Source organism: Heterodontus francisci, chromosome 13 (assembly GCF_036365525.1).
Source record: "Heterodontus francisci isolate sHetFra1 chromosome 13, sHetFra1.hap1, whole genome shotgun sequence".
NCBI classification, from domain to species: Eukaryota; Metazoa; Chordata; class Chondrichthyes; order Heterodontiformes; family Heterodontidae; genus Heterodontus; species Heterodontus francisci.
In genome coordinates this window covers 3,350,658-3,375,242 of record NC_090383.1, presented here as the reverse complement: position 1 = coordinate 3,375,242, position 24,585 = coordinate 3,350,658, and the positions used below count along the sequence as shown (strand labels likewise).

At 43.2% G+C, this 24,585-nt stretch overlaps 1 protein-coding gene across 2 annotated transcripts in view; it reads left to right on the top strand.

The window, feature by feature from the left end:
* spred2a (sprouty related EVH1 domain containing 2a) overlaps window positions 1-22,956 on the top strand; it is a 146,872-nt gene extending 123,916 nt beyond the window's left edge. For both annotated transcript variants that reach the window (XM_068044266.1, XM_068044265.1), the window contains 2 exons: window positions 8,692-8,841; window positions 19,164-22,956. In XM_068044266.1, the coding sequence (XP_067900367.1) occupies window positions 8,692-8,841; window positions 19,164-19,823 (810 nt within the window). In that variant the 3' untranslated portion in view covers window positions 19,824-22,956. The remainder of the gene's footprint in view (window positions 1-8,691; window positions 8,842-19,163) is intronic.
* Window positions 22,957-24,585: the final 1,629 nt, after the last annotated feature.

Sequence of the window (24,585 nt, the reverse complement as noted above, 5' to 3'; positions counted from 1 at the left end):
ACTTAGGATCGAGATGAGGAGAAATTTCTTTAATCAGAGGGTTGTGAATTTTTGGAATTCTGTACCACAGAGGGCTGTGGAAGCTCAGTCATTGAGTATGTTTAAAGCAGGGATTGACCGATTTCTAAATACAAATGATATAAAAGGATATGAGGATAGTGTGGGAAAAAGGCATTGAAATGGATGATCAGTTATGATAGTATTGAATGGCAGAGCAGGCTTGATGGGCTGAATGGCCTACTCCTGCTCCTATGTTACTGTGTTCCTATGTCAAATTTAACAAAGAAAATACAAATTTGCTTCAAAACTGTTCTAAGTGACCAGTGCAAATGTATGACTCTGAAATATTTTACGGTGAATTACTACACAGATCTTAGCAGTTAGCAAGGGATCTGATATCCTACTGAAGGATTGCCTTCTACCCGTGATTCTCTGAACTTATGATTGGATCCTGGCAACAGACATTAGCAAGAGAAATTAACTGATTTTATTTTCCTGTGTTCATGAAACAAATTTAGGACATGTCATCTCCATAAAATACTTTTCATATGCCATGGGGATGACACAATTGAAAACAGATGGTACTACAGAGAAAAATTAGTCTCTCAGACTGCTGCCCTACTCACCACAGAATCTCAGTTCCCATTTTAAATTTATGTTCTCTTTATAAACTCCATTACGTAAGAAGCTAGTCTAAATGTAACTACGTGAAGAGCCATAGGCTGTAGTCAGTATCCCATTTATAGTTCAGACACTTCATTTCCGCCTCTGTTCTTTTCCGTCAGATCAGCCTACTCGTGTTGTGTAAGGTTTATAACACAGATCCTCGGTGCACACCCCCTCGAGTCAGAATGTTACAGCACAAACGGAAACCATTGGAATCTTTTGTTCTGTTATCTGAGAACGTGCCATCTACATATGGATGCTATCTACTTACTTCCCATACAGTTTTAACTTTACCTTTTTCAGATATTTTGTCACATCTCTTTCTAAAGTTACAATGGAATCTGTTTCCAGCACCGCTCCTGATAGTCATGCCATGTTTTAGAAAACCCTCTGCTGGAAAAACATTCCTCTAATTTCTCCCTTTGGAGATTTTCTTTTGATAAATTTCTGCTCTCGAGTTGCTGATCTATGGAAACAGTTTTTCCCAATCGCATCTCATCAAAATCCTTCATAATTTTGAATGCTTCTATCTGGTCTCCCTGAACTTTCTCTGTTCTGGAAAAAGCTTCAGTTTCCCATCAAAGCAGTTGGCAAGCACAGAATATTAACTGACATTCCCACTGGAATGTAATTGTCCATATTTTTCAACCTGGAAATTTCCTTTAGGAGGTGCATTAACATTTTCTGTTTATAAACTTAACATCTCCGTATGTTGTTAGGGCCCCGCCAAATTCACGGCAAATTGATAGAAGTTTCATGGTCACGGCATTTTAAGAATCGTGAATTTCACGATTTCACACTTTTCCATTGTAAATTTCATGGTGTTGCAACAAATCATAATTTATTTAAAACAAAGAAAGACAAGGGGGGGTGGTTTCTGATTTCAAATGGTATTTATTGTATATTCAAAATACAGGGCGACGGCATAGTGGTAATGTTACTGAACTAGTGATCCAGAGACCCAAGCTAATGCCCTGGGGACATGGGTTCAAATCCCATGATTTAAATTCAATTAATTAATAAAAATCTGGAGTTGAAAGCTAGTCTCGGTATTGGTGCCATGAAGCTATCATTGACGGTTGTAAAAACCCATCTGATTCACTAATGTCCTTTAGGGAAGGAAATCTGCCGTCCTTACCTGGTCTGGCCTACATGTGATTCCAGACCCACAGCAATGTGGTTGACTCTTAACTGCCCTCTGGCTTGCTAGGCCATTTCAATCAGTTCAAGGGCAATTAGGGATGGGCAACAAATGCGACACCCACATCCCATGAAATAAAAAAAACTATTGTAAAAAGCTGACTTTCAACAGATCACATTCTTTACTCCGTAGTTGAATGTGAGCATGGTGACTCACATGCGTTAATCTGAGACTTCATCATTTCACAATGTGTAGCAAAAACCTTCAGTTGGTCGTCCTGTCATAGCTTATTTGCACTTGGCCAGCAACCACCATTTTGCACATTACATTGAATGAATACCTGCAGCTTTGCATGAGCAAGTTTTCCCAATGGTATATTGCCACTTGCAAAAGCATCCACAAGTTTCACTGTAACCAACTGACAATTTTCTGAACTCTGTCAACTTCTTAAAAAGAGATGAAATTGTAGCTTTTTTTTTTCGCATGTTCGTTTTCCCGCAGTGCAGTGTTAGATGCTCTCTTTCTGCTGCGATGGCTTTCGGACTCTTAAGTGGCAGTGAACTGTTGCCTGCCACGTGTGACCCAACGAAACATTGAAGCTTGTATAAAACAGTATTCCACCATCGATATGCAGAATTTGGCTTCTGAATTCTTTCACTGATGTGCTGCAGTAATGGTTGTGGCCGTTTTTGGTTTGCTCATTCTGGCATTCTTACTTGTCTGCTAATACCTGAGACTGCTTCTCTCAAAACTGTACTGGACGCCCTCCTTCATCTACCAATCAGCGAGTTGAGCCTCGTGTCAATCACTAACACGCGTGATGTTCGCAACATATCCAGCAGTCAGCGAGGTGCGCCTTGTGCCAATGAATAAAAAGCACGAAGTTTACAAAATGGCCAATTTCACAGAGGACATGAGGACATCGCAGTCCGTGACCCATTTTCACAGCTGTGAATTTGGTAGTGCCGTAGTTATTGTGCTTCTGAATTGCTGCCTCAGTCCTTGTGTAATATGTCTGTTTGTGTTTATATCAATTCATGATAAGAGTATCTTGTAGTTACACTAAAACTTAGAATACATATATATTTTGAAAGTTGAACATTTCTCTTGTAGCAGTAATCAGTAAATAAGTTAGATATGTTAGTTTTACCAAGTTGCCTTTGTGAAGATCTATTGGGCTATATTCTGCCATCTGTTACTTTGTGGAATGAGGTTCCTATAACAGATGAATTTTATTATTGATATCGTTAACATGATTTGTTGACTTTATCCCTTGCAGATTAGAAGATGGTAGATTACAGCAGTTTGGAATTTAGAAATATCCTGTTGAGCTACTAATAGCATTCAGGAATAATTCAAGTTTCTATCAGTAAATTTTGTGTTTACTTGCAAAAGATACTGATTGCATCATGGACTGGGAGGGTGGAATGTAAGGCACTGTTTAATATTTTACATTACTCTCAAAAGTAAAATGAGCATAATTTATAGGATGTAAAAAGGTATTGGAAGTGGAGCGTCACGTGTGCTCTTTAAACTGATGACAACCAGTCAGTGGCTGGTAGCATTTTCTACCACAGCTTTTGGAGTTATTTTGTTTGAGCCATTGTATAGAATTGTCATGAAAAAGAATCTAGTGCATTAGCAGCACCTTAGTTCAATATATTAACCACAGCTTGCATTTTCATAGTGCACCTTGTTTGTGGAGCAGGGGCAGGGGGTGGAGAAAACTCACTGTTTACATTATCAAGGAGCAAGCATGAGCACTGAGCAGGAGAGGGAGAATAAAGAGGGTTATGATAGGGTGAAAGGGCAGTTTTGAGATTCTTGAAAGGGAGGAGAGGATAACTGTAATGAGGCAGAGTTTCACAGGCCAGGGAATGAATGAGTGGCTATCAGTTGTGGAGCCAGAGGGAGTAGGGGAAAAGGAGGAACCCTATTAGTTACTATTCACTGCGACCCACCTAGTATTATGAGCAATTTAGAATCCACTATTGAAATGTTGACATTAAATTGTTGCAAAGTATAAGCTTCATTCACACTAATTCTCCTGCACGTTCCTGTGAGATGTGTATTGTGATCTTGTCATTCTTAATGCTGCCACCAGTGCCCATCGTTCTCTAGTACATCATAACCATTGCTTATTCACCTCTGGGTTATCAGTTCACTGTGATGTGCTGGCTTTGGATTGTAACCTCGGAAAAATATTTTACAAAGCAGCAGACTGTCCAGTGATGGATTACAGACGTATAGACCTCTTGCTGGTTTTTGACTTGGGGTAAATTCTAGACTGGGGATATACGTGTGATTGAGCTGAGGTCTCTGTGTGTCTCTGTGTGTCTCTGTGTGTCTCTGTGTGTCTCTGTGTGTCTCTGTGTGTCTCTGTGTGTCTCTGTGTGTCTCTGTGTGTCTCTGTGTGTCTCTGTGTGTCTCTGTGTGCGTGTGTCTCTGTGTGCGTGTACATTTACGCTTCGACATATCTGCTGTTTAATTTCCATGCCATTACTCAGTTTGTTTTTCTTTTAAATTCTGTATTCCAGAACCGTGTCTAATCTCCTGCTTTTTGAGTTTTTTTAAAATCTCACTGTCAAAGTGTCAGCACCCTTATCGCATCCCACAAAATACTTTCCCAAAAGCCAACATTGGCATCGAAATCCTTGTGATTTCTGTTGAAACGAATCCCGCTGTGGAATCTGGCCAAAGCTAACCAAGACTGCTAAAGGGAAGCTATCAAAACAGTGGTGATCCGCATCCCCACAACACAAAGAACAGTACAGCACAGGAACAAGCCATTCGGCCCTCCAAGCCTGCACCGATCGTGATGCCTGTCTAAACTAAAACCTTCTGCACTTCCGGGGACCGTATCCCGCTATTCCCATCCTATTCATGTATTTGTCAAGATGCCTCTTAAACGTCTCTATGGTACCTGCTTCCACCACCTCCCCCGGCAACAAGTTCCAGGCACTCACCACCCTCTGTGTAAAGAACTTGCCTCGCACATCCCCTCTAAACTTTGCCCCTCTCACCTTAAACCTATGTCCCCTCGTAACTGACTCTTCCACCCTGGGAAAAAGCTTCTGACTATCCACTCTGTCCATGCCGCTCATAACTTTGTAAACCTCGATCATGTCACCCCTCCACCTCCGTCGTTCCAGTGAAGACAATCTGAGTTTTTCCAACCTCTCCTCATAGCTAATGCCCTCCAGACCAGGCAACATCCTGGTAAACCTCTTCTGTACCCTCTCCAAAGCCTCCACGTCCTTCTGCTAGTGTGCCGACCAGAATTGCACGCAATATTCCAAGTGTGGCCTAACTAAGTTTCTGTACAGCTGCAACATGACTTGCCAATTTTTATACTCAGCGCCCCGACCGATGAAGGCAAGCATGCCGTATGCCTTCTTGACTACCTTATCCACCTGCGTTGCCACTTTGTGACCTGTGGACCTGTACGCCCAGATCTCTCTGCCTGTCAATACTCCTAAGGGTTCTTCCATTTACTGTATACTTCCCACCTGCATTAGACCTTCCAAAATGCATTACCTCACATTTGTCCGGATTAAACTCCATCTGCCATTTCTCCGCCCAAGTCTCCAACGGATCAATATCCCGCTGTATCCTCTGACAATCCTCATCATTATCCGCAACTCCACCAACCTTTGTGTCGTCCGCAAACTTACTAATCAGACCAGCTACATTTTCCTCCAAATCATTTATATATACTACAAACAGCAAAGGTCCCAGCACTGATCCCTGTGGAACACCACTAGTCTCATCCCTCCATTCAGAAAAGCACCCTTCCACCGCTACCCTCTGTCTTCGATGACTGTTCTGTATCCATCTTGCCAGCTCACCTCTGATCCCGTGTGACTTCACCTTTTGTATCAGTCTGCCATGAGGGACCTTGTCAAAGGCTTTACTGAAGTCCATATAGATAACATCCACTGCCCTTCCTTCATCAATCATCTTCGTCACTTCCTCAAAAAACTCAATCAAATTAGTAAGACACGACCTCCCCTTCACAAAACCATGCTGCCTCTCGCTAATAAGTTTGTTTGTTTCCAAATGGGAGTAAATCCTGTCCCGAAGAATCCTCTCTAATAATTTCCTTACCACTGACGTAAGGCTCACCGGCCTATAATTTCCTGGATTATCCTTGCTACCCTTCTTAAACAAAGGAACAACATTGGCTATTCTCCAGTCCTCTGGGACCTCACCTGGAATGTTATTGGCCTCCTTGGCACTGCCACCAAGTAGCGCCCCACCCACCCACTGGGCTGGGCTGGGACCTCTAGGAAGAAGAGACACCAATCGGGAAATGCACAGATTGCAAAGTCCCTGCTGGTGTTTCTAGCTGGTTGCCAGTGATGGTTTGAGTGTATTGAAGGTCTGGACTTCACACGTTCCAATCGCTGTGACTGGGCCTTGCCGGTGATGTCTTGGAGCCTCTAATTCGATGGGATATCAAACCCCAGAGGTCAGGTCAAGCCCAGCACCACAGCCTCCAGACCCATAGACAACACAAAAGCTCACTCGATAAAAACACCAAGTGAGATCCCTCATCAGTTGCACCAGCCAATGACTTCGATCCTTCCACAAGATCTCACAGATGAAGTGAAGGAGGGTTTAGTGCAATGAGGAAAGGATATTACTGTGGTGAAGCTGGGATTTCTTCCCCCCACCCCCCCCCAAACTAGAATTTCATCAATGGGGCCCAACTCCCACAGCTGGCAAAACTGTAATAACATAGAATCCAGTTGCATCCCGAAAGCATGGTGGGAGGCGATATTCAAACCAGGGAAGTCAGTTGACAATCCCGGAAGCTAGATGCTGCTATCACTCCTCTATACCACATATAAACTGCAGGAACCTATCATCCTCTGGAGAATCTGCCCTCTCGTCAAGTCAATGATCCCTGAAGAACAAGCAGGATTCCAGCCAATCACAGCTGCTGTGATGTGATCAAGTTCTGGCTCTGACCATGCACATTGCTGGATTCCAGAAGAAATCCAGGACTGATGCAGCCTTTGTAAACCTGTCGTGGGCCTCCAGCACAGGCTGAATTAAAGAATTGATGCTGAAGCTCGCAAGGATATTCCCCTACGGCAAATCACTGCGCCTGCTGTAGATGATGCTGAATAGAGGGCAATGTGTCCATTTGGGTGACGGTCAGCTCATCCCGGTTCCTCAACAACAGCTGGACGCGAGGCTCAGTCCTCACACCAGCACTCTTCAATGGTCACATGAGCAAGATGTCGCCAATGGAGACTCGCAGGTTTGCATGTGTGGACGACCTCACTCTGGCAACATAGCAGCCACCTTCAACAAACACCTGGTGACAGACCCAGCAGCAGATTCTGGCTTCAATCTTCCACAAAACTCATGGGCGATCCTAACCCACATCTTCAGAAACCACAGCAGGTGCAGATACTAAATGGAAAATTAGAGTCTTTTCGGTGTGTGGACTGTGATCACTCAGAACAGATCATGGATCATCGTTCACAAGTACCAAGAAAGCATCAGCACTGACATATTCTGCTACCCCTGACTATCTGTCTTAACCACCTGAATGTAACATTGTGCTGTTGCTCTGCATCTGCATCATAAGAAAGAGAGCGTGTTTAACTTGCCCTGTTGCACTCTCCTGCACCCCACTACCTGCTGCTACCCTAGATGCACAAGCTCTCGTTCTCTATACATTACACAGGCCCAAGTTAGCACTGCACTCTAAAGCTGTTCCCTGTGGTTACCAAGGCAGATGTAATTATATATTACTGGAATGCATTCACATCCTGCTTAAAAAAAAAAACTCATTGCTGATTCCCAGTTGTTCCAGCTTTTCTTTCTTTTTGTTGTCCCATAATAGTTGCTGTGCCAGATTTGTACAACAAAACTAAATGTGTATAGCACTGTATTATCTTAACAGTGACCTGTCGATTTATCATTAATTGATTCACCTCCTTGGAGATTGCACATTTAAACAGACTGCAGTGACCATATTGTAACTTTGCAGCTCCAATGTTAGGGCGGAGATCTTGAGTTAAATCAAGGGGAAAACAAAATCTTAAGCAAAGAAGAAACATGTGTCTAAAGCTCTGGTGGGAGTAAATGAATACAGTGTGTTTGGGGACCACACTATTTCCTTTGTTCTGGGGAGAAGGACTTTGACCAAAAGCAAAATACTGCAGATGCTGGAAATCTGAAGTAAAAACCGAAAATGCTAGAAATACTCAGCTGGATCATTGATCTGAAACATTAACTATGCTTCTCTCTCCACAGATACAGCCAGACCTCTGAGAAGTATTTTCTGATTGTGTTTATTTGTTACAAAATATTTTTATTGAAAAATAATCAGTTTTTGTCAGAATCGTGGACCATTAATTCTGGCATTTCACAGAAATGGCTTTAATATGTTGACATGATTTGCACATTAAGCTTTGCTCTAGAGCTACCCAAGGGAAGCGAGGGGGGAATCTGCTTAAAACTGCAGTTTTATCCGTTAAATTCATACTTCCAGCAAACGTTAGGTACGAAAGTTTTCAGCTTTTGCAATTGTTCAGTTTCCTGTACTATTCTTAACAAAAGCATGAGCTGTGAAACACTTAAAATTAGATTGTTATTGTTGAAAGTGCATTGGTAATCAATTGATACATTTCCAACTTTCAGTTAACTGTCATGAATTACTTTGGGGATGTGACTCAGTCCAAATGTGGATTTTAACCTAACAGCCAGTAGTTAACTGTAGGGTATTTGCATCGCAATATCTTTCTAACGCATCTGAATTCATTTTTATTTATTGTTGTGGGGCAGCTGTGAAGTATGTTTGCTATCAGATCTAGTTACTCGCTTGCTCTTTGTGCTGACAAGCCCTGTCCTGGTTTTCTTTAAAGGCTGCAACAGATAGTTCTTCAAACTCGTCAAACAAGAAAGAGCAGACAGTAAGAGTGCTCACTCCTACAATCAGTGACTCTCACCAGCCTCTCTGTGCTCTGGGACACACGCACGATCACTACAGCCCTGACCACTATCGTCTGGAACAGGTGAGAGGCCTACACTATCATTCACTAAACTGTTCAGTAGTTGCATGTGTTATTTTGGAAGGGCTCTGATAGTTTGTCTGCTGCCCATTCCTGTTAAAGAGTTAAAAGAAAATGACCCAACAAAATGTATTACAGAAAAGTCCTTTAATATTACAACTTCTTAGCTGTCTTGGAAGGGTAAGTGTGTCCCAGGTCAGATGGAGATTTTACTAAGATTGTGATTGTCTGCAAAGCCATGAAAAGAGTGTCAACTAGACATTAAATACAGTGAGTGTGCCAGAAGACTTGCATATTTCAAATAGAATTTCTGTAAGAAAGAGTCTCCAGTCCTGCCATCTTGATATACCCTTTTGATTTTTTTGCTTTTGTTCTGAACAGTGATTTTATAAACAAAATGAGTTGCTTTATAATTCAGAAGGTTTTTCTTTCCTCATATAACAGCTAAAGAAGTCTGCAGTACAATACACTAGACTGGCTTCTCATGACCGTTTTCTAGAACAGATATCCTTAACCCAAGAGGAGATCTTTAGGCTCAGATTTTTGGGGATTTACAATGCCATCAGTTCTCAGTTTCCGCAAAAAAAAAAAATCATGCAGCCAATTGGGAACGGAACAGGGATCGTACTGCTAGCTGTATTCTGTGTAAAAGTTCCTAAAGTTTACCTGTAATACACTGCCATCCAAATTATAAACTAGAATCCATTCATTTTAATGAAGTCCATCTAGCTTTGTGATAATGGGAGATGAGAATTTATTTTTACACAGTGAGTTGTTGTGATCTGGAACGTGCTGCCTGAAAGGGCGGTGGAAGCAGATTCAATAGTAACTTTCAAAAGGGAATTGGAGAAATACTTAAAATGGAAACATTTGCAGGGCCGCGAGAGAAAGATTTACATTTCTATAGTGCCTTTCACTGCCTCGGCACATCCCAAAGCACTTTACAACCAATGAAGTACTTTTAAAGTGCAGTGTAATGGGGAAGATTCGGAGATTGAGATTAAATGAACAGCTTCCAAAGAGCCAGCACAGGCGCGATGGGTCAAATGGTCTCCTTCAGTGCTGTAAGATTCTCTGATTTTTCACACTCCAGGGCCATTATAATGGGAGGTGTAACTTTGCATGTAGAGTAGCAAACAGGTCGGATTTTTGTTCCTTGTATTATAAGCTACTGAACTTTTCCTTTAACCAAAGTTGTATTAATTAAAATATTTAACTCTGTCCAGTTCATCATTTTCTGTAAATTCTAAATTTAGACAATCTTTCCAAAAATGTGAAGTGCTTTGTATTACTATGAACTTGCTGTAGCTTGTATAAGTTGTAGCACAGGTTTTGAAAGGTATTCAGAGAACAATGCATTCAATTAGCTGGAATTTATAGCAAACATTCACTTAACATAAATGCAGTCTGACCTGAAAGATTGGGACAATGAAATATAATGAATTTACGTGGGCTGACCTATAATTCTTGGATTCTAAGTTTATTTCCAAAAATATCTAACTCTTAAAATTGCAAAATCAATAGTTAACACCACTGAAATATGTCAGCATTTAAGAATGAAAACATCTGCATTTGAGTACTGCCCCTAAAAGTCTGGATTCTGGCTGATGACGCTCTTGCAAGCTTGTTGTTTAAGAAACTATTCTGGAGCACTTACTTTGTATGTATCGGAAGGTAAAGTTAATTTTTGATGCACACTAGAACTGAGCTGGAATTAAAACAGTAAAAATTTACATGCAACTAAATCCAATCAAATGAGCCAGTGTAACTGAAAAGTATAGTCTTAATTGACTTGCGTTGTATGATTCAACAACTTGTATTTATACAGCAGCTTTAACGGAATAAAATATCCCAAGGTACTTCACAGAAGCGATTATCAAACAAAATTTGACATCAAGCCACATAAGGAGGTACTGGAGCTGATGACCAAAAGCTTGGTCAAAGAGGTTTAAGCAGGGAATTCCAGATCATCTTGGCCAGGAAATGAAGGCATGGCCACCAATGGTGCAGTGATTAAAATCGTGGATTCGCGAGAGGCCAGAATTAAAGGAGCACAGGGACCTCGGAGGGTTGTGTGGCTGGAGGAGGTTACAGAGATATGGAGGGATTTGAGAACAAAGATGAGAATTTTAAAATCCATGTGTTGCTTAACAGGGAGCCAGTGTAGGTCAGCGAGCACAGGGGTGATGGGGGAATGAGACTTGGTGCAGGGGAAGACGTGGGCAGCGGCATTTTGGATGATCTCAAGTTTATAGAGGGTAGAATGTGAGAGACCAGCCAGGAGTGATGGTCTGGGGTAATAAAGGCATGGATCAGGGTTTCAGCAGCAAACGAGCTGAAGCAGGGACAGAGTTGGGCGATGTGACAGAGGTGGAAATAGGTGGTCTTAGCATGGGTATGTGGTCAGAAGTTCATCTCGGGGTCAAATATGACACCAAGGTTGGCAAACAGTCTGGTTCAAACTCAGACGGTTGTCAGGGAGAGGGCTGGAGTGAGTGGTGGGAATGGAGTTTGTGGCAGGGACTGAAGACAATGGGTTTTAGTCTTCACAATATTTAGTTGGATGAAATTTCTGCTCATTCAGTACTAGATTGTGCAATTAATGTGATTACGTTTCTACAAAAATTGAAAGATGTGTAGACAGAGGGTGATCTGTTTTAGGATTGTTCTTTGTACAATCCAGTCCGAAACTTATCAGTGAATTTGATTTGTGTAAGATGAGCATCGGTAAAGGACAGGTTTATGAAACTCGAAAGACTTTGATCTGTTTTGTTAATTGGAACCTTCTCCAAGAATATTTGAAGTTAAGGCCTTTAAGACAGAATAATTTATATGCTCGACTGATTGCAAAGTAAAACTTGGAATATTTTGGACAAGTGCCTAAACTCCAATGTTGGATTACTGCTTTCCGATCACCTTTCAATGAGTTTCGCTTTGCTTTCCCAATTTTCTTCCCCTTCATTTTTCTTCTGAAGGCGATGACATCTGTTTGATGTGGTTTCATGATGCCCCACATGCGTGCTCTTCCCAAATGACAGTCCTTCATGCATAAATCCAGGCAGGAAATGTCGGAAGGCTATTGAACGTAGTGCCATCTGAACCAAGTCTGGACCTGCACTTACTGCCCACATTCTCTCTCTCTCTTGCGCTCCAGCATGTGTCACTAGATAATGGTCAAGCGTGTGGACTCTGCCCATTTCCCCCCTCCATATTGAGATTAATTGTACCCCTGGAATTTGATCTGCACCAGGCAATGTATATTTTTGGTTTATTTGTAAATTGGGTTCTGATTTTGATGTGACTAAAAATGGTCGGATTTGGTGGCTAAATGAATCAGGAAAGTGATCCTTTGATCATTAGGTTTCAATGCAACTGACACTTGAAGAATGAAAACATCATCTTGGGTTATAAAGATTGTGATCAATATGAAGCAGTTTGATTTTGCTTCGGTCTGTTTTTTTTTGTACCTGTAAATCTTGCACGGTACCCAAGAGTTTAAAAAGACACCTGCACAGATTCAAGCTTGAATCATTATGTATGTTGTGAGCTTTGTTGCAGAGTAATAAGTCAAACACACCAATTCTGATAGATACGTTTAAGTTTCATTTACATTATGAATGGAGAACTCTTGAAGTTTTTTGTTGTTGACGTAGACATTTTTTTCCACATGCCTGTACTGCTTCCTCATTTCCCCCGAACCTCCCTCCAGCCCTCTTTTAGTTTCTCTCCCATGCTCCCTAAGTTTACCTTGTCCATCAAACCGAACAGCTGTTCCCTCAACCCATTTTCCTCTAAACTGCAGACCACCTAAATTCCATTCCCAACCCCAATGCTAGATGACATTGCAAATAGTTCCCTCCCCTCGTGTACTGTCCTCTCCAGGGCTTGCAATTTTTCCAAACAGGAAAACATGGAGTTCGATTCTTCCGGGACATACCCTTCCAGGTGGTACAAGGAATCTGGTTTTGGTACAAAGTGCGTTGCAGTGTATTCCACGCAAGATGCTCATTACTTTATCCAGCACTTGTCACAAACCCCCTTAACATGCGGACCTGGAGCTTTATTGGTGCAGCGTGACTCCAGAGCAGACTGACTGACTCGGCCGTTGGCAAGTCTTCAGCTGATACATGGACCCAGTTACTGCTTTGGTGCAGAATGCATCTCCTTCCACACAGAAATTGCAGCTCCATCTAATTGTGTCATGACCACCTCGTGGACAAGCTACCAAATAGGGTAATCAACTGTGATTGGACGTATTCCTGGAGACTAAGTACCAATTCAGGAAGGATAGGGACTCTAATGCCAAAGTTTATTCTTAGTGCTATCGGTAAAAAGTTTGATGTCACTTAATCATTACTTCCTAATTTAGTTTCCCCTTCCCTGCTCCACCCTCTCAGCTCACCCCCTCACAACCCCGTCCCAGCCCGCCCCCCCCTCGCACCATCTTCACCCCGCACCCCCTTCCCCTGCACCCCCCACTCCTCCCTCTACCCCTCCCCCTTGCATCCCCTCCTCCCACCGGCACCATCCTACACCTGTGTAGGGGCCCCAACAACCCCACTGCCTTGTGGGCGTCTCGGGAGAGACCAAGGCTAAGGGAGTAAACCCTAACAGAAAATCCGGAGCGGAACCCCGTAGGCGGTCATGTGTCACCTTTGGCATGTTTCCGGCAGTTCCTGCAGCCATACTGGTGCCAAACGTCGTGTCCTGCACTCCTTTGGACCCCACCAGAAAGGCCGAGAGGGGGGTTTTGACGACTGGGCAACTCTCAACCTCCATAAATTTGCCCAGGCATGCGCCATGGAGAGGTCACTCCATAGTTGCCTCACAGCGACTGAAACAACACGGAAGGCAGCAGTTACGGGTTATAAGTCCAGATAAATTAGCGTAGAAACTGGGCGCCACGGGTTGCCTTTGTCGGTGGGAGAGGTCATTGCACCTCACTGGACAGCTACCGCCCGCCTCAAACCGGGCAGCCCCCGGTCAATAAGGTTCTGTCCCGCCACAGTCTGCCTGCTTCAATGGGTGCTTGGAGCTCAGGGTCATTGCCCGAAAGGTGGACTGATACACCGCACCAAACAACATGAAAAAAGGAAAGAAGGTACCAGCCCTTCGCTTTGCAAGCTGGAACGTCAGAACTATGTGTCCTGGCCTGTCGGAAGACCTTACACAAATCAACGATTCTCGGAAGACCGCCATCATTAACAACGAGCTCAGTAGACTCAATGTGGACATTGCAGCACTTCAGGAGACTCGCCTCCCCGCGAGTGGCTCTCTAGCAGAGCAAGACTACACCTTCTGGCAGGGCAGGGATCCTGAAGAACCAAGACAGCATGGAGTGGGCTTCGCCATCAGAAACTCCTTGCTCAGCATGATAGAGCCTCCCTCAAATGGCTCGGAACGCATACTGTCCATCCGACTGCTCACCACCTCTGGTCCAGTACACCTACTCAGCATCTATGCTCCAACACTCTGTTCCACACCTGAAGCTAAAGACCAGTTCTATGAACAACTCCATAACATCATTAGCAGCATCCCCAACACCGAACACCTATTCCTGCTGGGGGACTTTAATGCCAGGGTTGGGGCCGACCATGACTCATGGCCCTCCTGCCTTGGGCGCTATGGCGTTGGAAGGATGAATGAGAACGGGCAGAGACTGCTTGAGTTGTGTACCTAACATAACCTCTGCATCACCAACTCGTTCTTTCACACTAAACCCTGTCACCAGGTTTCATGGAGGCACCCAAGATCACGTCGTTGGCACCAGCTAGACCTCATTGTCACAAGGCGAGCCGCCTTAAACAGTGTTCAAATCACACGCAGCTTCCACAGTGCGGACTGCGACACCGACCACTCCCTGGTGTGCAGCAAGGTTAGACTCAGACCAAAGAAGTTGCATCATTCCAAGCAGAAGGGCCACCCGCGCATCAACACGAGCAGAATTTCTCACCCACAGCTGTTACAAAAATTTCTAAATTCACTTGTAACAGCCCTTCAAAACACTCCCACAGGGGATGCTGAGACCAAGTGGGCCCACATCAGAGACGCCATCTATGAGTCAGCTTTGACCACCTACGGCAAAAGTGCGAAGAGAAATGCAGACTGGTTCCAATCTCATAATGAAGAGCTGGAACCTGTCATAGCCGCTAAGCGCATTGCACTTTTGAACTACAAGAAAGCCCCCAGCGATTTAACATCCGCAGCACTTAAAGCAGCCAGAAGTACTGCACAAAGAACAGCTAGGCGTTGCGCAAACGACTACTGGCAACACCTATGCAGTCATATTCAGCTGGCCTCAGACACCGGAAACATCAGAGGAATGTATGATGGCATGAAGAGAGCTCTTGGGCCAACCATCAAGAAGATCACCCCCCTCAAATCTAAATCGGGGGACATAATCACTGACCAACGCAAACAGATGGACCGCTGGGTTGAGCACTACCTAGAACTGTACTCCAGGGAGAATGCTGTCACTGAGACTGCCCTCAATGCAGCCCAGCCTCTACCAGTCATGGATGAGCTGGACATACAGCCAACCAAATCGGAACTCAGTGATGCCATTGATTCCCTAGCCAGCGGAAAAGCCCCTGGGAAGGACAGCATTACCCCTGAAATAATCAAGAGTGCCAAGCCTGCTATACTCTCAGCACTACATGAACTGCTATGCCTGTGCTGGGACGAGGGAGCAGTACCCCAGGACATGCGCGATGCCAACATCATCACCCTCTATAAAAACAAAGGTGACCGCGGTGACTGCAACAACTACCGTGGAATCTCCCTGCTCAGCATAGTGGGGAAAGTCTTTGCTCGAGTCGCTCTGAACAGGCTCCAGAAGCTGGCCGAGCGCGTCTACCCTGAGGCACAGTGTGGCTTTCGTGCAGAGAGATCGACTATTGACATGCTGTTCTCCCTTCGTCAGATACAGGAGAAATGCCGTGAACAACAGATGCCCCTCTACATTGCTTTCATTGATCTCACCAAAGCCTTTGACCTCGTCAGCAGACGTGGTCTCTTCAGACTACTAGAAAAGATCGGATGTCCACCAAAGCTACTAAGTATCATCACCTCATTCCATGACAATATGAAAATGGTGGCTCCTCATCAGAGCCCTTTCCTATCCTGAGTGGTGTGAAACAGGGCTGTGTTCTCGCACCCACACTTTTTGGGATTTTCTTCTCCCTGCTGCTTTCACATGCGTTCAAATCCTCTGAAGAAGGAATTTTCCTCCACACAAGATCAGGGGGCAGGTTGTTCAACCTTGCCCGTCTAAGAGCGAAGTCCAAAGTACGGAAAGTCCTCATCAGAGAACTCCTCTTTGCTGACGATGCTGCTTTAACATCTCACACTGAAGAATGCCTGCAGAGTCTCATCGACAGGTTTGCGTCTGCCTGCAATGAATTTGGCCTAACCATCAGCCTCAAGAAAACGAACATCATGGGGCAGGATGTCAGAAATGCTCCATCCATCAATATTGGCGACCACGCTCTGGAAGTGGTTCAAGAGTTCACCTACCTAGGCTCAACTATCACCAGTAACCTGTCTCTAGATGCAGAAATCAACAAGCGCATGGGTAAGGCTTCCACTGCTATGTTCAGACTGGCCAAGAGAGTGTGGGAAAATGGCGCACTGACACGGAACACAAAAGTCCGAGTGTATCAGGCCTGTGTCCTCAGTACCTTGCTCTACGGCAGCGAGGCCTGGACAACGTATGCCAGCCAAGAGCGACGTCTCAATTCATTCCATCTTCGCTGCCTTCGGAGAATACTTGGCATCAGGTGGCAGGACTATATCTCCAACACAGAAGTCCTTGAAGCGGCCAACATCCCCAGCTTATACACACTACTGAGTCAGCGGCGCTTGAGATGGCTTGGCCATGTGAGCCGCATGGAAGATGGCAGGATCCCCAAAGACACATTGTACAGCGAGCTCGCCACTGGTATCAGACCCACCGGCCGTCCATGTCTCCGTTATAAAGACGTCTGCAAACGCGACATGAAATCGTGTGACATTGATCACAAGTCGTGGGAGTCAGTTGCCAGCATTCGCCAGAGCTGGCGGGCAGCCATAAAGACAGGGCTAAATTGTGGCGAGTCGAAGAGACTTAGTAGTTGGCAGGAAAAAAGACAGAGGCGCAAGGGGAGAGCCAACTGTCCAACAGCCCCAACAAACAAATTTCTCTGCAGCACCTGTGGAAGAGCCTGTTACTCCAGAATTGGCCTTTATAGCCACTCCAGGCGCTGCTTCACAAACCACTGACCACCTCCAGGCGCGTATCCATTGTCTCTCGAGATAAGGAGGCCCAAAAGAAAGAATTTAGTTTGCCTTGTCAATTTAGATTTCTTGATTTTAAAACGTAATCTACAAAGTGGCATAATTTATTTTGTAAAGGACTGTCTTCAACTCACTACTCTCAATGGCAAATTGACCTGAATATTTAGGTTCTCGGAGTCCCACTGGAAAATTCTGTCCTATCTTGGTATAATTGAATCTGGAATTTGAACAAATGAGGAAGTATGACTGAAGATCGAATCTAATTTCTTGTGCTTAGAAAGGAGATTAACCTCTGTATACGAAGCTCTCAGACAGTTAACCCTAAAATCACAAAGTGTTGAAGAGTGACTGTACTGTCTGTTCAGTAATCACCAATATCTCAATTCTTTTCATTTAAGTGATGAACATTTACCTTTTTAAACAAGCATGTTGAAGTAGAGAACAGATGTTACAAAGCCATTTTTAAAAATTCATTCATGGGATGTGGGCATCGTTGGCCAGGCCAGCATTTATTGCCCATCCCTAAATGCTCTTGAGAAGGTGGTGGTGAGCTGCCTTCTTGAACCACTGCAGTCCTTGGGGTGTAGGTATACCCATAATGCTATTAGGAAGGGAGTTCCAGGATTTTGATCCAGCGACAGTGAAGGAACGGCGATATGGTTCCAAGTCAGGATGGTGTGTGGCTTGGAGGGGAACTTGCAGGTGGTGGTGTTCCCATGCATCTGCTGCCCTTGTCCTTCCAGGTGGTAGAGGTCACAGGTTTGGAAGGTGCTGTCGAAGGAGCCTTGGTGAGTTGCTGCAGTGCATCTTATAGATGGTACACACTGCTGCCACTGTGCATCGGTGGTGGAGGGAGTGATGTTTGTAGATGGGGTGCCAATCAAGCATGTTGCTTTGTCCTGGATGGTGTCGAGCTTCTTGAGTGTTGTTGGAGCTGCATCCATCCAGGCAAGTGGAGAGTATTCCATCACACTCCTGACTTGTGCCTTGTAGATGGTGGACAGGCTTTGGGGAGCCAGGAGGTGTTACTCGCCACAGAATTCCCAGCCTCTGACTTGCTGTTGTAGCCATGGTATTTGTGGCTGGTCCAGTTTGGTTTCTGATCAACGGTAACCTCCAGGATGTTGTTGGGCTGGGCTTGTGTGCTCCATGCTTATTTAGGTCACATCTGGAATGTTGAATGACATATCAGACATTGAGGGAATGATCCAGGTTTGGGATTTTCTCCCTTGGTTTGTCCTTCTTACAGAAAGATGCTGCATGGTAATGTGAGCTTCCAACGTAACACTCGGAGAGCTCGTGCATAAAGTGTGGGCAGGAAACTCAGCATTGGAATGTTAGTTGCATATTGCTACAAAATTGGCTAACCTATCAAACTGTCTTGAACTGAAATTTAATATTACCTAAATATGCTCTACTATTTTTCAAAGTGCACTAAACTTAACTTGGAAGCACATTTTTAACACTTTGTGGTTTAATGTGGCCCACTCAAAGATGCCGCAACAAAAATAAGCTAGAACGAGAAAGAAGCAGATATGTTTTCAAAGTGAGCGTTGTGTTGCAGTGGGTGGTTTCGTTCCACGGTTGTGCCTTTCCACCTGGAAAACACGCAGTGAAATTTAATCAAATTAAATTTCCATTGTAGGTGTATGGCCAATGATTCATTTCAATTAATTGCAAGCAGGTTAAAGTAGAAATTTGCTTTGTTTATTTACTGTTGGTAAATGCTGCAACCCTATTCAGTACAAATTTCTGAATGGCAAATGTGATGCATTTTGTGCATTGGGAGAAATGCACTCACGCCCCCCCCCTCACTCCATTCCCTACCCCCAATCTCCCCCACCGCTCCTCCCCCTCCCCCTCCCCCGCCCCTTCAAGTGCATTAGAAGAAGCATTTAGGAGAAAAAAGTTGTGATTTTATGGCATTGAATGTTCATAATCTTTAATGTAATTTATTGAAAATGTTTTTAGCTGCCTTCTGAATTTTACAACTTTTCATGACAAAATGTAAACCTCTGAATAAAAGCATTAACGTATTTTTTTTATTTCAGTCTGTACAGAAGCAACGTCATGTTAGCTTTCGAGATGACGATGAGGAAATTGTCCGGATAAACCCTCGAGAGAAAGCCTGGTTAAGAGAGAGATACGAGGATTACAGGTATGCAGCAATGCATTCAAAATACAGTGAGCACAGTGCTATGGATTCCTATGTACACTTTGACAAAAGTGACGCTTCGAAACACGATTACAATTACCCTTATGTAGAGACCTCTGATTTTGGACTCTGTAAAGATTTGAAAAGTGGTGTTGTGAAGACTCAGCCTATGCCATCAAAATCAAAACTACGGCGAAGGATAGATGATGGCGAGAGGTCGAGATGCGTGTACTGCAGGGACATGTTTAATCATGAGGAGAATGGAAGGGGTCAGTGTCAGGATGCTCCAGATCCTATTCGAACCTGCATCCGTCGAGTGAGCTGTATGTGGTGTGCCGACTTCATGCTGTACCACTGCATGTCTGATCCCGAAGGAGATTATTCAGACCCTTGTTCTTGTGATACCAATGATGAAAAGTTCTGTCTTCGTTGGCTAGCTTTGATAGCCTTATCGTTCATAGCTCCCTGTATGTGCTGTTACCTGCCCCTTCGGGTGTGCTACAAATGCGGGGTGATGTGCAGGTGCTGTGGTGGGAAACACAAAGCAGTTGGGTGACTTGTATCATGTCTTTTGTTCAAAACATCAATTATCGAAGCACATTTTAGTCTGAAGCATTTTGACCGCAGTTTGATGCAGTTCCGATCACCAACCTCAGTCTGGAATGTTACTCACCTAGCAAACTGGGTCCTGTAAAGTCACGAAGCACCGAGGCTGTACCCATTCGACAAACATTACATGGAACTAACCATAACAACGATACTTTTCTATTAATATATATATATATATATATATATATATATATATACACACATACATACACATATACATATATATATATAGATATATATATATATAAATGTCTCACACTTGTTTATAATTTTTTTAATATCTAAGAGTTTGAGACTGAATTATGTTGTGTGTGGTGGTTTGGAGATCCTGTGTCAAAGCAGGTGGGGAACATCACTCTGGCTACAATATGCCAAAGTGGCATGTCCTAGCTTGCCAATAGGATGTAGCACTAAATGAGACAACTGGCATGAATGGTTCCTGCTTGATCAACTGAGACACTTAACCTGTAGTCAGATATTGTATATTACCTTTTTTTAAAAAAAAATGTACTAGTAAACATCTACCACATCACAGTATTGCTGTTACTGTATGAAGCCAAAATAATGCTGTTTGTTAATTGCACCTCATTTCTTTTCAACAAACACACTTTGACTCTTATTTACATAACCTCTAACTGTGGGTATCCTCTTGAACCTAGTTATAATTTAATGAACTTGATTCTGACTAATCTCTGATCTCAAACAGTTATTGAATCTTAGTTGCCCTGATCTTTTTTTTTAAGAAAGTCAGTACTACAATACTGAACATTAAAATTAATGTAAAAACATGAATTTTTTTTTAAAGAAACAAAGAATCAGTAGAAATGCTTTTTTTTATTTATTTGGGTTCCTTTAAGTGAGTTCTCATTTTTTTAAATTGTCAATACACTAAAGTTTTCTGTCAGATTACAGTATATAACCAAGCTTCTGGCTGCCTGGTCTCTCTCATTTACACAGCAACATAGTCAGTGCAATCAGAGAGCACAGTGTGAGTTCACTACATTTAACAGGCTAGGTGAAGAATGGGGTCCTGGCATTCTGGTAACTCTTGATATCCTGGCTGGCTGCTGACATAAACCAAGTTTGCTGACCTCTATCTTTTTTAGTCTTTACTCTGCAGTGAGCCACAGGGAGCAGTTACCATAGACTGGTCAGCCTTTGCCATAACTAAAATCATTGAATTGATTTGGATATAGGCCAGGCCAGGCCTGACAAAGTGTACTGTGTGAGTTATGCACAAGACAGGAATTCCAAGTCTGACCGTTTTTGCAAAATTGTAGGAAGAAAATAATGAGTCAATTTCCACAGATCCGAGTTACTTTTATTTGAAAAAAGCACAAAGTGTCCTGGAGAATAAAGATCATTGAAGCCTTGCCAGTGTGTCACCTGTGGTCGCACTGGCTATAAACCATGGGATTGGGAGGGGGAGGAGAAAGTTTTCCTTCAAAATCTTAATAGCTCAGGTCATTAAGGGGAGTGAACAAAAACCCTCAATTAGAAAACTTAAGCTTTGAAAGTATTTTTATAACACAACACAGGGAATAGCCATTTTTGTTTTAATTTATTTGAAAAGCAGCAGCTTTAGCGTCATAGCATTGTACAATCTGACCCTTTTTTATTTGAAGGCAGCTAGAGAGCTGGTCTGTTGGAACTGACAACTCTTCCTCACCATCTTGTGCACAGTTAATTGCCAGTGAGTTACATGTCCCTACCCTCCCCCTTCCTTTGTTACACACTAACATACAGTCACAACTTCCTTGCCAATGAGCATGAGAGCTGCACATCAAGCAGAAAAATCCTTGCTTGGCAAGAGCTTTGCTCATTGCTTTCCACCACTCAAGCTGCATCTGTATTTTTAATCATTTGAAGACTTCCAATGCATACGCAACACGGATTTTTTTTTTAAAGAAACAGAAGTGCTGCAGGTTTTACTGTTAATTTTCATTGTTTTTGGACAGAACTGATGTTCAATTTCAGTGTGTGATGCAAGTGAAATGTATTGAATTAACTGGACATTAATCCACCAACACCATAATGTAAAAAGCATTACAATGATAGCCCGAAATCACAGCTGGACATATTTCCTAAAGCAAAGGGAACATTAGCCCAGCATTGTATGCACACAGGAGATTTTCAGATCGTGATTTTACTTCTATTGCGATCACTGTGAGGTCTTGACTACATTGGAACACAAAGCACAAATATGGGCTTAAATTGACACTAATCTTTCTGGAGATCTTGCAGTAATACAGCAGCTCACTGGTATAACATGGGTTAAGGGCCTCTAACTCTGTTTCCACTGAGGCATCCAACATTGTCCACTATATTTTTGTAGGCAGTTCTTGCCACACATACACAGACTGTAAATTTGTAAAATGAGGTGAGCGTTAACTGGGAGCTGAGCTAGAGGGTTTTTCTTGTACATAGTTCTCATCTGTTACCCAGACTGATGTTGAACAGAGGTAGGATTCCTCCCAATCAGCTTTGCAATACAAAAGATAATTGTCTGAGGTGGGGCAGAGGGGGGAAACATCAAATTTATTTTTGTATCTGTGGTAAGAAAGTTAACCAAAAGCTGTTGGTGCACAGTCTTCAAACAATGCACACCTTAAAAAAAAAATGAAAAGAAAGTGCCTGCACTATCTCTTGTATACTAAAAACCCTGTTGTATTGATTATTAGTTTTTTTACAATAAGCATTTTTACCTCTGTGTAAAAAAGATATATCAAGTGTATGATGTACATTTTAGTTCTTAACTTCTATTTTTTTTATTGTTTCTAATGTCTATGATCATGATGTAGCCCTCGCTTTTCAAATGTCCTATGTAAATATAAATACATTATATCAAAACTACAAAATAATGGCCTGACCAGTACATAATTCTGCTACATTTATGTCGTATCTTAAATATGTACCTTGGCAGATTCGCTGACAATAAAATGAAAGGAACATTGATATTCAGAGTGTCGTGGATGGTGAGATGGGAAACTTGTTCAACAGGAAGTCGTAAAATAGAGGGATATTGTGTGGTCATGCATTGCATCCCATAATACTTCCTTCCACATCATCTTTGAAATAAAGAAGCAATAAATTTGTACAAAGCTTAATCTGCATTTCAACATTTGTGAACATTTTCATTATAGGAAAATTATAAAACAAAGGAAGTGGTGCCGTATGGATTCACTGGGATGTGATTAGTATAATCTGCACCCCCGACTACTCATTAACCAATAAAGCCCAAAAAAACTGCTGCTTCCCTGCCCACAATCACTCACCACTCTTCCCAAACTCCTCCCTGTCACCATAGTGACTCTCCCCACCCCACCCCATCCCCACCCCTCAACACTTACTGAATCCTTACAAACCCAGACTCTCTCCCAAAGAAGATCTCTCTCAATTCCCATGAGCAAAGCTGGGGAGATGACTAGTGCTTTTTTTTAAAAAGCAAATCTAACATATGGTTTTAATCATACTTCCCATTTTGTTAGTTTATTTGTAATTTGATCGTCACTCAAATTCATCTTTTCCTGGTTGAATTAATCAACTCACTCAAAACACTTTTTGAAAATTCATATAATTTTGTTACTTCTGGAATGACCTTTTTCCTCTACTTCAGGCTATTTTTGTTGTTTGCTGGAAATGTATCTCTTTTTTTCCCTGGTGTAAAATCCATGTATTTTGTTCGTTGGTGGGATGTGGGCATTGCTGACGAGGCCAGCATTTATTGCCCATCCCGAATTGCCCTGGAACAGGTGGTGGTGGTGGTGAGCTGAGTCCTGGCCTTTAACAGGAATTTCTGATCAGCCTTCCAAGGGGGTGGAGCTTCGCCTCCCCTGTGCACAACCAGTGATGTTAAGGGGGAGTCCACTAGATCTCAAATGTGCAGAAATTAGTGTAAAAAGGAAATGATTGTCACTGAGGGACACCTCGATGTCACTATGGCTCTCCCTCATACAAGTTCCTGTTAGCCCTGATCTCCACCCACCCACGCATCCACTTTCAACAGCAGTTTATTTATATAACGCCTTTAATGTAATAAAAAGTCCCAAGGCACTTCACAGGAGCGTCAGAAAACAAAATATGACACTCAGCTATGCAAGGAGACTAGGTTAGATGACCAAAAGCTTTGTCTAAGAGGTAGGTTTTAAAGAGGAAAGCGAGGTGGAGAGCTCTCAGGAGTGAATTCCAGAGCTTAGGGCCTAGGCAACTGAAGGCGCAAACACCAATGGTGGAGCGATTAAAATCGGGGTGCTTGAGGGGCCAGAATCGGTGGAGCACGGAGGATTGTGGGGCTGAAGATTATAGGGATGGGGAGGGGTGAGGCCATGGTGAGATTTGAACGAATAATTTAAAAAAATCAACAATTGTCATAGAGACGTACAGCACTGAAACAGGCCCTGCGGCCCACCGCGTCTGCTGACCATCAACCACCCATTTATACTAATCCTGCATTAATCCCATGTCCCCTACCACATCCCTACCTTCCCTCAATTCTCCTACCACCTATCTATACTAGGGGCAATTTACAATGGCCAATTTACCTATCAACCTGCAAGTCTTTGGCTGTGGGAGGAAACCGGAGCACCCGGCGGAAACCCACATGGTCACAGGGAGAACTTGCAAACTTCGCACAGGCAGTACCCAGAACTGAACCCGGGTCGCTGGAATCGAACCCAGGTTGCTGGAGCTGTGAGGCTGTGGTGCTAACC